The sequence below is a fragment of the Crocodylus porosus genome, unplaced genomic scaffold (genome assembly GCF_001723895.1).
Source record: "Crocodylus porosus isolate Cpor-Errol unplaced genomic scaffold, CroPor_comp1, whole genome shotgun sequence".
NCBI lineage: Eukaryota > Metazoa > Chordata > Crocodylia > Crocodylidae > Crocodylus > Crocodylus porosus.
Window position 1 is genome coordinate 6,845,363 of NW_017728939.1, and position 15,891 is coordinate 6,861,253.

General features: G+C 44.8%; 1 protein-coding gene across 4 annotated transcripts in view; it reads left to right on the forward strand.

Moving 5' to 3' along the window:
* CSMD2 (CUB and Sushi multiple domains 2) overlaps positions 1–15,891 on the forward strand; it is a 640,139-nt gene that overhangs the window by 362,985 nt on the left and 261,263 nt on the right. For 3 of the 4 annotated variants that reach the window (XM_019547773.1, XM_019547774.1, XM_019547776.1), the window contains 2 exons: positions 3,094–3,215; positions 15,063–15,166. The exons of the other annotated variant lie outside the window; for it this stretch is intronic. In XM_019547773.1, coding sequence (XP_019403318.1) covers positions 3,094–3,215; positions 15,063–15,166 — 226 coding nt within the window. The remainder of the gene's footprint in view (positions 1–3,093; positions 3,216–15,062; positions 15,167–15,891) is intronic. 4 annotated transcript variants of the gene reach the window in all.

Sequence of the window (15,891 nt, forward strand, 5' to 3'; positions counted from 1 at the left end):
CAAGAGTAAATTGGATGCTTATCTTGCTGGGATCCTATGACCCCAGCTGACTTCCTGCCCTTTGGGCAGGGGGCTGGACTCGATGATTTCCCGCGGTCCCTTCCAGCCCTAATGTCTATGAAATCTATGAAATGTTGAGATCCCTAAAGATGGCCTTCCTTTTAAAGGACTTGGGGCATCCAGTGTTTTCTGAATATCAAGCCCCTTGATTTGGGTGATAGCTCAGGTTAGGTACCCCAAAAGCACAAGAACCATAAGAAATATGCACTTCTGGAAAGCTCATTCTCTCTCTTTTAATGCTATTGCCACCTGGACCTCTGCGTGCCAACAAGTGTAGTTTGACAGACATAGTCTGAAGGCAACGTAGATTTTCCCCAATAGACAAACCAGAGCAGATATATCTAGCACAAGATTTCATGGGCTAAAGCTCACTTCATCAGATGCTGTGAAAGGATATACAGAAAGCAGAGTACTTTGCACAGGATTTTCTCATTAACCAGAAGTTCACAACCTTACTTTTTGTGGTTTCCACGGGTGGCCCAGCGGAAGTAGGCCAGAAATGACGTAATTTGGATGTCCTTCAACCCAGTAGTGTGCATATGTGAACTGAGACTAGCCAATATTGATGCCCATTCTGCCCTTGGCTGTTTTTGGTTCCTCCTAAATTGGCATGTATAATCATGATATTTGTCATGCTAATAATGAACAACTTGTAATATTTTTAATTAAATCCCTCTAAAGCCCTTAAAGTCATAAATTGTTTTTTCTTCAGTTCTTTTTTCCCCCTTTAATTTCCTCTGCAGAGTTTTGCAAGGCGTTAGAATCCCATCTAATTCTTTGAAACAAGTGTAGAATAAATTGAATCAGTGTAAGAGGATATTTGGCATAAATATGTGACACTATAAAGGAAATTTATAGTGTCCTTTCGTTTGAGATAAGAAAGGATTTGCCAGCGTTATTACTACTCTGTGAATCAACTTGATTTTTTTTTTCAATCCAACCTCAGTGGGGGATGGGAAGTGGTTCTTTTTTGGACAAAATCCCCCCCCCCCCCAATTGCCTTTTATTCCTGTTTTAAATCATTTTTATCCCTCTTGCGGTTTTCACACTTCCCTTGTTTAAATGACAAATTCCTTAGACATTCAAGTGTCCAGTTGTCCATAGGAGCCATGCATAACTCACTTCTCTGTAGTGAGAGGTTATTTGGACCCCTTGGTCCAATTTTCTGCTCTGCCACTGATTTTATTTGTGACCTGCAGCAAGTTGTGTTTAGCCTATCGGTGCTGCAATTCCCCATTTGCTAAATGAGGCTAATGGGACATTTTTGTCCTTTATTTGTGGCGAGGATCAGCTCATCAAAGATACGTAGGCATTCAGATGCTGTGGCACTGGAGGCCTTCTGAGTCCCACAGGCATATCTTCTTGGGTCCTGGTCAAGGGCTTCTTGGTTGAGCCACTGGGACATTTACCGTTCTTTGCCAATTTTTATGGGTAAGCAGCAGCTAGAGGAAGCATGGCCAGGTGCTCTGAACCTGGACCATGGTCCAGTCAAGTCACTAGAGAGGCTTCTGCTGGTTTGCATAACTAATTACTTTGCTATCTGAGTGATGCACCCTTCCAGTGATACCTTTCCTGTTCTGGATGCGTTCAGCTGGGTAGGTACACGTAGAAAACTGGTCCTCAGCACCACTATTTCAGCACAACCTCCCCTGATGGTCCTGCCTCGGGCTTCTAGCCCACTCCTTGGTGCTATCCAGTTAAAAAGAAACAGCCTCAAGCAGAAGAGAAATGTAGAAAAAAGCAGGTAGAAAATGTACCCGTTGTTTGTTTGGGTTTTTTTGAAGATGCAGCTTTCACATCAGCAGGTCTAACTTTTATGGAGTTTAGGGGGTGAAATAAAAACTTGAAAGGCCTGTCTGGGCATCTCGCCTGGCAATAGAGATTGATTTTGTCTCCATCATTAACTGATGCAGGATTGCCATGTAAATGCATGGACTTGGGAGGGAGGGAAACGAGGGCAGAGGGGCGAAGTTTCAGTTTGAAAGAAGACAGTTCCTCTGTGTGTGTCGTCTTTAAGTGAAAACAGGTCAAATGAAGTGGGGAGGGTTGAGGAAAGGGGGCAAATTTGGTCACTTCTCTCGCTGTACTTCCTATTGTCCTGCCTTCCCATTGAAAAGCACCCCCCCCTCCCAAAACCACCGTTCACATTGAAGTGGGCTCAGAGTTGGTTGTTAGGCGGATAGACTGGGGAGAGCTATGTGAAAAAGCAGCTGTTGAATTGTGTTGCTCATCTCGTGTGACAGAGCCCTTCATCATCAGCTCTGTCCAGCCTTATGTGTTCTGGTGAGTGATGGACCCATAGTAGACCTTTGGATCTGATGGCACATGTGAGCGTGTGACACATACGCACACGTGTGCATGCACACCCACCCGCTCCGTTGGAAAAGTTCCAAAAAGGCTACTTCAGATCAGAAACTGTGGCCCGGGTCCTTGTCTCACTTGGTACTTGTCTCAAAGATACCTGCAGGCAAGGCTCTTTACTGCACATTTGCCAAGGGAGAGGGAACTGGAGGACACCTGTGACAAAAGGACTCCTCTGCTTGACTTAAGATGCTTTAAGTATGGAGCAGAGCTGCCATCTCCATATCTGTTTTTCCCAGTCTTTGGAGACATCAAACTTAATTCAGCCTCTCCTCATTAAATATTTGCTGGCCAACTTTTGATTAGGTGTATAGAGAAAAGAGAACAGGGTCTGCCTGGCAGATTGGAAAGAAATGATATGTCCTAGCTGAAGTGCTCAAGGTAGCCTGCAAAGCTGTCCATGCACCAGACTTAAGGAGGTTTTTACGCAGTAACCGTAGGCAGCACAAGCTCTGTTAAACTAACCCGAGGGCCCATCAGGCTCCATAAATACTCCCATTTTATTCATCACAGCAAAGTCCTGTTTCTTTTGTACTGCAAAGGACACCCCACTCCCCCGCTCTGCAGCAAATTTTATGCAAGCGCTGCTACCTTCCCTAAGAAAGGGCCAAATGGACATGCTTGGACAAACGAACCTCCCAAACATGCTCTGTCTTATTTTCTTCTTCACAGCCAGGATGTGCGATACATACCTCCGTGGCCCCAGCGGAGTGATAACTTCTCCCAACTACCCTGTACAGTATGATAACAATGCCTACTGTGTATGGGTGATCACAGCCCTTAATCCAGCCAAGGTAGGTCTCACAGATGCATCTCCATGTCATTGTCTTTACCCTCGCTCCTTGTTGAAGCACCTGCTCCTCTTCTTCCTTTCCTGCGCTCGCTTGCTTTCTTCTAAAAGCTGTCTTAGTTTTTGTTGCTGCCATGTCTTCTGACTAAATGCATCTCAGCTGCTTACGGAGGCCATGACACATCACCTTCCTCCCTGTTTAGAATATGTTTCTTTAAAGGGTGCAATTAAAAGTGAATGTAATTATTTTTAATCAGAACCTTTTGATATCTTGATGTGAATGGCTCTGACATGCCAAACAGCTTAGCAAAGCATTTCATTAAAACTGGCTTGCAGTTAAGGCACGGTGGGGGGGGCCGTGCCAGGAATGCTGATTTTCATTTTCTCTTGACTGATAGCAGGTCCCAAGCAACCAGAGTTTATACCCCACAGGGTGGAAGAAAATCAAGACAGCAAAGATTTGCTGTTGGCTGATGATATGCCATCTTGTGCCATATACCAGCCAGACCCCACTCCCTCCTCCCCCCGCACCCTGGTCTAGTTGGGTTTGGAGCAAGGAAAAAGTGTGTTCTCTGCTCTCTTCTTCTTCATGTGTCTGTGGGGAGGAAGGGTCTTAAACCTGTGGTCTCCAAACCAGTGAGCCCTGAGGGTGCAGAGTGCCCTGTCTCAGTGGTGCTGGCCCATGGGAAAGCAGCTGACTAGCATCTCCAAGTGGTGATAGCAGTGCTCATTGTTTCCCATCACTCTGTCTTGCAACCCAAATTGCAGCCCCTTTTCCATCCACAAAGAGTGGTCTAGAAACATGGTTTGGAGACCTTCCCAGCCTTCCCAAGATGTCTGACACAGGGCAAAAGCCATTGGCCATGGGCTGGGTTTCCAAAGGGGGAGGTGGATGGAGGACAGGGACTCCCTCTCCTTCATTTCCATTCATCTTCAAGGCTTTGCACCCCCAACGCTGGCAGTTCTGAGATGTTCTGAGTAACAGAGCTTGGGATTTTCTCATCCCCTCTTGTGGCAACATTTCATTTGCATTTTCCCTTCCCCTGGCCTTGCCTGCATGGCAGAATTTGCTTGTTTAATTGTCCACTTGTTTGCGTACAAGAAAACAAGATTTCAAGATTGCTTTTAAATGTTACACATGATAAGAATCCGCCCTGGTTCATAACTGCATTTTGGGGGAAGGTGGTGATGATGGTGCTGGGCTAAACCACTCAACAATAGCTTTTTACTAATTGGAGATGTATCACAGGTGGTGTGTGTCTAATTCCCAAGCCTTTGGCTTTATTAGCATTTAGTGAAATGGAAGGAGATGGCTCTAAGCATATGAATATTACCGACATTTCCAAATGCTCCTAAGCAGGGCAGCCTAGCCATGTTGCCAAATAAACTATGTACATCCAAGTGGAGTACACCTGGCATGGCAGTGAAGGGACATGGTGTTTTCAGATGTCTTATAGCTTGCGTGTTGCTGAAGGAACCAAGGATGTTGTACAGCTGTGACACAGATCGAGATGGTCTTCTTGATCAGACTAAGTGATTGCGGCAGTCTCCCTTAGCCTTTTCATCTAATTTCAGCAGAGCATCAGTGGAAGGTACCAGTCCAATAGGCACGGTGAAGAACCAGAAAAGCAGAGAGGGGACAAGGGTTAAACCGAAAGAAAGGAGTTGCTCAGAGAAGGTGAACATGTTTTTTAATCAAAGATAGGAATGGGCAGAACCAAAGCTTGACTCCCAGCTCTGATGCCAAGGCAAGAAACAGTCACCTGCTAGCTACTCAAGTGCGTCTTCCCAGATGGCACTGCCAAGCCCCAAGGTGTCCATCTGTACAAAAAGCAACTCCATCCCTAACTCCATCCATAGGCTAACTCCATCCCTGCATTTTCGTGGTGAAAATACTCTGGTATGGCTGGAACACAAGCAGGTGCTTGCCATCAGTACAACTCACTGAGGTATCGAATGCATTATTTGAATGGGAGGAATATCCTGCAGTTGTAGGAAGATAGGTTCAATGATTTTTTCCCCCCCTAATATGACTTCTGTTAGTTCATGAAAAAGTTTGCATTTCAAGCCATTAGTCTCTTACACTTATTCAGTCAATTATTTCTTGGCTGTTGCCCCTAGACAAGCTTGCATGTTGGCTCTGTGCCTTCTGCAACTGATCCAAAGAAAGCACTTCATCAAGATGTTAATTTCCCAGCATCTTTTCTCTGTGGCTTTTTTCCAGTCTAGTTGAAACACTAACAAATTCTGCTATTGAAATTCCCAACAGCATGGCCCGGTGGGCGGTCTCGAGCATGCTCACCTACGCTGCTTAGCCCTAACACACTGACACCAGGGGCGTGGGGCCGGCTGTAAAGCTTACTGACTCCCACCAGATATTCCAGTGACTGCAGGAGGGTTTGGCTCAGGCCTTTAGGAAGAAAATGTCCCTGAAAAAGCATGACATTAAACAGCCAGGTATCCAGGATGTAGCCATAGGGGTCTAGAGGCAAAAGGAATCAGGGCTTGTGGTAGAGGTGATCTCTTTTAGTAGACCAACTAGATTTCTGCAAAATCTTTTGTTTTAAAGACTTTTTTTGCAAAAAACTAGTTGGTCCACTAAAAGAGATCACCTCTACCATCAGTCCTGATAACTTTCAAGAGTGCTGTTTCTGTGAATCTTTAATTGCATGACTGTTTTCAGGGCATCTTCCATGACTGGAGGGGTCCCACTAATCATACATTTCATAGAGTTGGGTGTCTTGGCCTGGCTCTATAGAAGGGTGTTATGTCCCAAATTCAAGGAGGTGAATTGCTCTTTTTTTTCCTGTGCAGACTTAAGTCATTGTTCCTTCCTCTCAGAGGCACAGGTCCTTCCTCATCAGGCTAATGTAGCTGTGCAGAGTTGGCTCTGGATAACAAGAGCCATCCCTGATGGTGCATCTAGTGAAACTGTAACCGACATTATGACATGGAAAGCCCTCATCCAGATCTTGATGTCTCTATAACGTAACCTGTGCAGAGTGGAGACACAGAGCCAGATCCACAGCTGGCAGAAATTGGGATAGCTCCACTGATTTCTGTTGTAGGTTGTTTGGCCATGTTAAGGCTCTGACCTTGGAGCTGGATTCTTCCACTGAGTGTTAATGGGGATGTGTGGAAGGAAACCCATCCAAGGGTAACTATCCTCTGCAGGGCTAGAACAAGTAAGCCTACAGACTATTGCTTAGGTACTCAATTAGACCCAAGTACTACTGTGCATCTTTCTACCTCCTCTTAGTCCCAGATGGGCATGTTGACAGGACTGGCAGGGAAGGGAGACATATGAGGGGAGTGAGTCTAGAATAAAGTTGGTATCAGAAGAAAATGGGTTTTCTTTCAACCAAGGGAGGGAAGCTGTGAAGATCCCGAGTGGAATAGGAATAGAGGTGAAGTGAAGTGAACTGTCCTCATTGACCAAGAGAGCTAAGGACCTTATCAGCGAGGAGCTATCTGTCACCAGGAAATCCTGCCCACTGTTTGTCCCCACAGCAGCGATACGCAGTGCATGGATGAGTGACAGAGGGGATGGGATGGAAATTAGAGTAGGGAGCTCTGCTCCATTGCCTGTGATCTGGGAGCCTTACTGGTTTCAGCAGCTTCACCTTGCAGTTGTTTTGCTGAGCTGAATCTGCTGTTAGAAGACAAACCTACAGGCCCAGGTTCCTGTGCAGGTCCTTGGTTTGTGCAGCAAGTGCAGCACCTGATTTGATACAGCCAGTCTGGTTTCATTTTAGCTGGGGCTTCTCTGTGACCTCTAAAAATCCCTACCTGATATGTCAAATAACTCCCTTTCAGGTTCCTGATATCCCTGCATCTCTAACCACTGCAAAAAGGGATGCACTGAACAAGCCAGGGTTTCAGAAGTATCAGCATCTTTAACTCCATCTAACATTAATGGTAGACACAGGTGCTCAGTCCCTGTGAAAAATCGGGCAGTAAGCATGTGTTACTCTCCTCTTGCTTCCAAACCCCTCTTTTTAGTAACCGCACTGAATGCTGCTAAAGCTGGTTACGTCAGATCAGTGTTCAGGCGGTATCCCAGTCCAGGAGTGCAGTTGAAAAGTTTCTACCAGGAGCCAGTAGTGTTTAATTCCCCAAAGCCAATTCTATAAGCCATGTTTTCTCAGGGAATACATTGCTAACGTTACCCTGAGCCTAATCCTTTACGGCCCTAATAGAAATGGCAGTGAAAGGGAGGAGAATCTATCTGATTCCTCCTTTTTAATCCTGCCCCCCCCCCATTATGTATCTTTTTTTATTTAAGAAATAGGTGTAGAGTTCTGGTGAGTAAAACCATTCCTTGTGTTTTGGAGTTTGAATAAGGCATTTGCAGGGAGTCAGTGAGTTTTGTTTTCAAGCTTGGGCACATAAAAATGCTCAACTAAATCCATGCTTGAGCACCTAAGTGAGTTGGGTGGGTTTTAGAGGTGTTTCACTCCCAGCAGCTGCCTTTGACTTGGATTTTCTGGCACCATCCACAAAGGAGCAGGACGGTAATTCCCATGTCGTGAGATGCCTTCTGCAGTACAGGACCACGTCCACCGCTTCAGCGACCCCAAACGAGAGAACTGCCTCGTGTCACTTCTCCTTAGTGTTTGAATATGCAGACTCTAACCTTCGACCCTTCTTGTTTGCTTTTGTGCCAATCACACGTTCAGCCTGAAGAGCCAGGAAATGATTTTTTTTGCTCTTTAGCCAGCAGTATGGCCGAGCAGGTTTCCCCCATGCTGCTTAAACCTGTTAGGCAGTGACCCATCCCACATTTCTAAGACTCCCTGTCCGCTCTAGCTTGACTCCTGCTCTTTCTCCACTTGGGCTTCTCCTCTTTTAAGAATCCATAGGGCCAACTCCTCAGCTGGCATAAGTCCGTGGAGCTCTGTTGTTTCCATCACCTAGTGACTTCCCACAGAAAATACATGGCAGAAGAAATTGAAACCTGTTTAAGATCCACAGGCTTGCTGGGTTTAAGCCCCATTGAAGTCAATAGAGCTACCTTGGCTTATGACAGCTGAGGATTCAGCCCATACAAAACAGATTGTGACTTCTTTCTTCTTAAGTGACAAGCCGTTAATTATGAGCATCAGTTTATGAAAGGTTTCCGTGAGCGTTTCAGAGGGTTGAACACTTTATTCCAGAAGCATGTCTTCAGCGGGGGGGAACCTCTCTGCCTTTTGCAGCCCAGGGTTGAGAAAAAATACTCTAATGGGTTTGAAAAAGCAGCTGCTGTGTCTGCTTGTCACTTGCAAACTGTTTAGCTTGTTCGCGTTAATTTGAGATGTAGTTCAAAACCAAAGACTGATGTCTTTGCCCTGTTTAAATGGCAGAGAGTGCTCTGCATGGTCCCCAGGGTCCACGCAAGGAGTGGGCTGGCTTTTGGCACTCCTTGGGAAGAGAGGAAACAATGAAAACAAATCGATTGCATTTAGCTTTCGCTGCTATTTAAGGAATCTGTCAAGAGTGCAGAAAGTCAGAGCGCACCGAAGGGCCCTCCTCTGCCTGCTTAAAACCTGTGCTGCCAGCCCCAAACCCCTGCGTGCCACAGCAAAATTAAATGTTTATCAGAAGAAAGATGTGCTCATAGCAAGGGCCCAATCCTACATGTAGATTCCTGGGAATGAACTGTTCCTTGACCCTATGTAGTTTGCTAGCTGGGTTGGTTTAGCTCACCTGTCGACAGTATAGGCAATAGGGCTGTGCAAAGCTTTGGTCTCTGATTCAGTTTGGTGGAGATTCGGCCAATTGGGTGGCCAAATCTCCAAATTTGAATCGAATCAGAGGACTCCTAAATCTCTCCAAATCAATTCTGAGAGACTCGGAAAGATTTGGCGATTTGGACATAGACAGCTTTAAATGTGTTTTCTATGTACCGCTAGGTAGCAGGTGGCTCATGAATGCTGCAGTGGTGGGGTGGATGGAGTGGCCCCCAGGAGCACAGGCCAGCTTGCTTGGAAGTAGACCCAGAAGTAGACCAGAAGCACTTCCAGGCCACTTCCAGGTCCCCCGGGGAATGTGCTGAGGACCCGCACCCTCCTGGCTTGGCAACTGGTGCCTCCTGGATCTGCGGGGTCACCTGGGGTCCTCCTGTGGCCAGTCGCCGAGCTGGGGATGTGCATTCCCTGGCAGACCTGGAAGTACTTCTGGTCCACTTCCAGCTTTGCTGCTGAGCATGCCCCCCACCCCCCGCTCCTGTGGGATGTCCCATGTGCCCCCACATCACAGCATTCACAAGCCGCACCAGTACCTCGAGGTATGTAGACAAAACATTTAGAGCTGTGTCTATATCCGAATCACTGATTCTCCAAATCAGCATCAAATCTTCAGATTCAGATTTGGCCGAATCAAATCGGGGACAGTGATCCGAATCTACAAATCAAATCACTGTCTCAGATTGTGACCAGATCTGAATCTGAATTGAATATGGCCTGCTTCACACACCCCTAATAGGCAGGTGCTTGTATAGGACTGGGAGCTACTAGGACCTGTGTAGGACTCTGACCTTTGTCACTGATATTTTTTGGAGTCTTTGGAAAGACATTTAAGCTTCGATTCAGAAAGGAGCCCCCAACACATAAGAAGTCAACGGGCTTCTTCTTAAGCTTAAATCTAGGCATGTGTTTAAATACATTTCTAAATTAGGCCTTTCACCTCCTTGATTCACGTTTCCCATCTGTAAAATGAGGGTGATTTCCTACAGAGGCTGTAGAATTGCCATGCTTGGAAGTTTTTCAGAGTAGGTTGGACAAGCACCTGTCAAAGCTCATTTTAGACGGGGGTGATCCTGCCTAGAGCAGGGTGTTGGACCAGATGACCTTCCAAGGTCCCTTCCGGCACTACTCGTGTTTGATTCCATGAAACCCATTGAAATCAGGGTGAGGCTTCTCGGCGAGAAAACGGTTGATCTAAATTGACAGCTCATTTGAAAGTGACCTGTTTGGCATGTTTCATGGGACTTTCAGAGCCCCAAAGCATCCTCAGGTGATACAACTCCATATTGTTCCATTGCACCCCATAATCTTTTATCAGTTTATACCAGCCTATGATCTGGTCATATGTTTTTAAGCTTCAAGTGTCCTTTGGTAGTGGGGAAAAGAGTGTTGAGCTGCTGCGTTTTTCCTGATTTTATTTTTCTCTTCTAAAAGCAGAGCAAAAAACACTTTCTAGCCGAAATTGCAAGTATAGGCAAAACTCACCCCTGTGCAGAGACCCAGCACCTGGCCCATTGGGCTATGTCCACCAACCAGTGGATCTCGATCCACTGGTAGATCTCAAAGCCTCTTGCGGTAGGTCTCGGAGCCTCTTGGAGTCAATCTGAGGCTGGGATCAGGGGCTGAGTGCCTGTGTGCATGCACCCGCATCCCAGCCCAGCAGGTCAGTTCATGGGGGAGGGGAAGGGAAGGGAGGGGGCTAAATCAAACTCCCACAGCGAGCGACAGTGCCGCAGTGGCAGGAGCAGGGGTAAGTTGAGTGGGGCCCCAGCTGGGTGGGACTTACCGGCTGGGGAGGCGCACCCCCAAATAATTTTTTCTCCCTCTGCCTTGATCTCCCCCCCTCTCCACAGACTTAGTTGCTGGGCGAGGGGAAGAGGGTGGCAGCGATGCACGGTAGATTTTGGGCTGCTTTTAAATGCCAAAGCTGATCTCCTGTTTAAAAAGGTTGGAGACCACTGTGCTATGTGAACGCCAATTTTAAAGCCTTAATTTCCCCAGGGGTGGCCCTTTGTAGAGAGCTGAATTTTTACCCAAAGTGCCCTGCCCAGGTTTCAATTTAATATACATATACATATACATATACATATAATTTCACCTTTGCTAGATAGATATAAATATAGATAAATTTCCCTCGGGTGGCGGAGGGGAATAAATGAAACGGAAATCTTTGCTCTCCCCCCACAGAACTTGAAAGGCTTGTGTTTGTGTTGGAGAAAAAACAACCCACTAATAAACCACTCTGGTGCTCTTGTTTTTTCTCCCATCCCTCCTAAGTGATGAGATATTTGTTTACTCCATGTTATGTTGCAAACCAGCAATATTGTCTTAAAAAGCTGCCTAGACCAAACATCCTGCTGGCTTTTACTGTGATGATGGATGATAATGGGGGAAAGGAAAATTATAATAAAAGCCCTACCTAGTATACTCAGCCATCAAACGGCTGCACTCTTTGGACAAATGGGGCAGCAGAGTTTTTCAAGGCTGATATGTTTGTAGGAAACCCAGTCCACTGAGCTACATCGTCCTTTCTGACGCTCAGTCAGAAGCCCTCGGTAAACAGTGTTAAGGGCAGAGATCAGGCTGGCTGACAGCCTGAAATTCATTCCTGTACAATGGGCTCACCACAAGGCCTGCGCACCACACAAGGGCTATGCAGATCCTCTTCTGAGGACCATTCGTGGTGCCTAGACTTTGCATTGGGAGCCTGTGTCAAGTGAAGGAATTGCATCAGAAGTGGGAAGCATTGCTAACCAGACCCAATCTTGAGAAGCGCGCATGACCGTTGTGGGGAACTAAAATTGGCATGTCTGAGATCACCCTCTTCAAATAAGGGCAAGATTATTTGTCTGTGTTTCTTTTGACTCCTGGGATTCAGCCGCAGGCAGTGGTGAGGACAGAGCACTTGCAAGCTTAAGGGGAAATGTTGTCCAAAGGGCTTTTCTGGACTGAGGCCATCTTGTAGAAAGGAGGCTCTATATTGGCCTTTGATTCCCAGGGGAGAAGGGATCTGGTTTTGGATAGTCTGACTAGGACAATTTTACTCTAAGGAAACTGTGGATTAAGTGGCTTGGCTTAGAAACACCCACGTTTTGATTCTCATCTCTGCTGCTTCCCCAGTCCAGCTGTGGGCAGGTCCTTGCACAGCGTCCTTGTCCCCTCATGTAGAAACACCACCTATTTGTAAATGCATTGTGTGGATAGCCAGGTTTACTGAATGACCTTAAAGCAGTGTTGGGGGACTTAATTAATATCCATAAAGCCTTTGGAAATGAGTTCGTTTGAGGTGCTATACTCCATGGACATTATTAGCATTGTAATCTTATTCTCTAAATGTAACCTTCAGTCAAATCAGAAATAGCAGTAGATCAAGCTTTTAGATCATGAGACAGACTCAACCCCATTTCTTTGACATTGCTAATTGCTTCCTGTCATTTAAATGACTTTAAAACGAGGTTTTGTGCCATGAGTGTATCCGCATGTGCCAAGAGGTCCCTTGTTGTTTAATGATTCATTAAATAATTTGTAGTCTTCAATGAAAAGGAAAAAATAATGTGGAAAAACACATAAATAAATATTACGCTCAGTCTTCTGTTCCTATGCAACAAGGTGACGGTCTACAGTATACGCGAATCTAATTAGCTATTTAATTAGGGTCAGAATCCTTAAAATTCAGTTTACTTGAATGACTGGTTTAACTAATGATGTGTGCCATTTTGCAGCATGATGCTCTTTATATTAATTACATTATTTTGCCTTTACAGGGTTTAAGATTTTCTACAGGTTAAAACTTCAGCACCGCTACTAATATTAGCAGTGTTATATATATTTTTTTAAATATATAGGGATTTTAAGAGTGTTAATGGAGTGGCAGAACCAGCAATTGGAATTGATCATTACTAATGTACACCAGCTCCCAACTACCATTATGCCTTTATATTAGATCCCATCAGCTTCTGAATGCGCTGTTCCTCTTCGGATGTTTTAGACACAGTGCCTTGTTTTATTAGTTTATTCTCCAGATTTAAACATATGTATAAGACAGTAGCACAGAACATTCAGCCTGAATTATGTATATGCTCCTAGTTTTTAGACGGGAGCCAACATTTTGTATCTGGTCCACTTAAAAATAAATATCGGCAGTTGTTCAACATGCTGTAGCTTCCCCTAAACAATACCTGTGGCTTTGCAATCGTATAGTAGGCTGGTGAGAAGCAGGTCTATACCTTAATATTGCATGAGATGGGATGGGAGATGAGGCTAGGGCTTGAAAGGCAAGCGATCTTTAAGCACGCCCCTAGTGCAACCGAAACCAGTTGCCGTTGAGATCTGTGGTTTCTTTTGATTTCTGTGGGATTACTTGCATGTTTAAAGTTATGCACATACTTAAGCCTTCATAGTGTTGGAGCATTAGATTCTGCTTTTGTCCCAAGACTTTTCACCTCATATACTGAAGTCTTTTTCTTTTTTTTTGCTAGTGGCCTTCTTTTAGAGAGATGCTTCTCAATATAGATAGTATACCCATAGCTTGTAAGCAGGTACTCTTTCTGCATTTCAATATGGATAAAAATGTCTAATAGAATTTTATTTTAAATTCCAGTATTGATTGATTTAAACAGTCCTCCTACACTTTGCAAAACCAAACCACATCAGGTTGGTGCATGAATGCGATACTGGCTGGAGTCAGAATGAAACTGGTGCAAATTGGTGAAACTTAGTTTTAGTGCCTCTTCCTAGGGAAAGCGGACTACGGGCCACATTATTTGGTGGTGCAAGCAGGTGTAACTCCACTGAAATCCATGTAACTATGTTGATTTGGACCCAATGAGGATCTAAACACCTTGCTTCCTCTTTCCATTTTGGATGAAAATATTTATTGGTGCAGTGTTTGTGAAGTGTTGTGCAGACATTTGGAATGGCAAGGTCCATCCCCTTATTATCTTGGATTAGTTTATTTCTAATCTGACATGCAGATGGAATAAATAAAGAAAAGCTAATGGACATTTGTTTAAAAAGGTAAATTCCTATTTGCTCATTTATGGTGTTATGAGTACTTTAGTGACTGTGTTTTTCTCACACACCAAATGCATGCTTAGGTTTTGCTTTGTGCTAGAGCTTTTGAGAAACTGCTGAGCAACATCCTCTCCTGTTGATTTCATTGGTGTCATGGGAAATCCCGCTCATGCAAACAGACACGCAGTTGCAGCACATGAAAGGGCAAATATTGTGGTGTGTACATGGATGGTCCATGCTGAATACAGCTTACCCAGGGCTGGATAAAGGCTCAGGCACAGTAGGTTTGTACCTAGTGCCCCAAGTCTGAGAGTGAGGTAATGTCAAAACATAGCACTCACTGGGGGAAAAAAAATGGATGGAACTTGGAAAAGCACCAACTGTCTTTGCAGCAGATTTTGGCTTTCAGTGGGGCTGCACTCCTAAATCTCGTAAATACTTCTGAGAAACCCCATCTAAAGCTTATGTGAAACAAAGCCTGAAACCATGAACCCAATTACAAACTAATGCAATAATGTCTGTCTGAGTCTGCAGGGAGCCTGAGATGATCACTCTAAGCTACCCAGAGTGTAACAGGAACAGTGATGTCTGCAGGGAGCCTCAGATAGCATCTGCCAGTAATCACTGGAGCCAGGGAAGGGAACCACCTGACCACACACCTGCTACCAGACCAGACCAGCTTATGTTCCCAGGTTGCTTTAGGCCTGGCTGTACTGTGTTTAATAAACAAATGATACATGTATGCACATTCAAATCCATCACCTAACTCCAAATGTAAAAGGAATAGCGGGGTGACAGTGCCCAAACAGCACAGCAAATGCAGCCTCCATGCTGCACACTCAACATACATGTGCCTATATCAATAAATGCATCTCACATCTATAGATGCAGCACAGACACCCAAAAGGTGATTTCAATAACAACGCCATCCGTCTCGTGGAGAAATACCACAGTGCTATAAAAAGTGAGAGCAGCCACCATTTGCAGCATGAAGGAGATATAATACTCATATAAATTGCTCTTCGATAGATACATGAATAAAGAAACAAGACAAGAGGAGCCACCGGCTGCCTCAGCATTTGATTCATATTAACATGCTGCATCTTTGCTAGGTTATCAAACTCACCTTTGAAGAATTTGAGTTGGAGCGAGGATATGACACGCTGACAGTGGGTGATGGAGGGGAAGTTGGAGACCAGAAAACTGTGCTCTATGTGTAAGTAAAATCTCTTTTGTCACTTGGGAAATATTTCAGCATCATGATACTAACCATAGGTAATTGAAATCTGGAGGGTCAGGGAAGCACTGGCTAAAAGTTAGCGAATGTTTTCTGTTATGGTCTAAACCATGGAGTGAAAGGAACATTATTGGCAAAGGTATATTTTTTATTTAACCAGACCCTTTATTGTTGTTCCATCTGGAAAACCCATTACCCCGTTTTCCCCACCTGTTCTTTCAAGCTGTCTCTGTTTCAGAACACTTTCCAGGAGAGGAGATTGACTATAGAATACCTAGGAAATTGAATGTGGTGATATCAAATTCCAGTGTAGAAACGAGAGCCATCACATATGCTGAATACACAGGGATTGAAAACTTGATTGGGCTTGATTGTGCTTAGCCCAGCATCTTGTCCAAAGTGGGTGTAATCTGCTACCATTCTGATTTGGTTTTCTGCCCACTTTGCACTCAAGTAAAAACTAACACAAAGTCAAAGGCGATCGGGAATCTGTCTTGCTGTATTTATATTATTTAGATGGCAGACGTAATGTGCCACGACAGTTATCTTGGTCGAAAAAACATTGTAAAACATTCTAGTTTTACCAGGCTGCGCGGATCTTTGCTGTGCATGCAAAAGCCCCCCTAGTGCCTATAGGGATTCTGCTCAATTTGCAAGGAAAGCAATTGGTTCATATGATGGAGTAAGCCATTCCAGCCATGTTA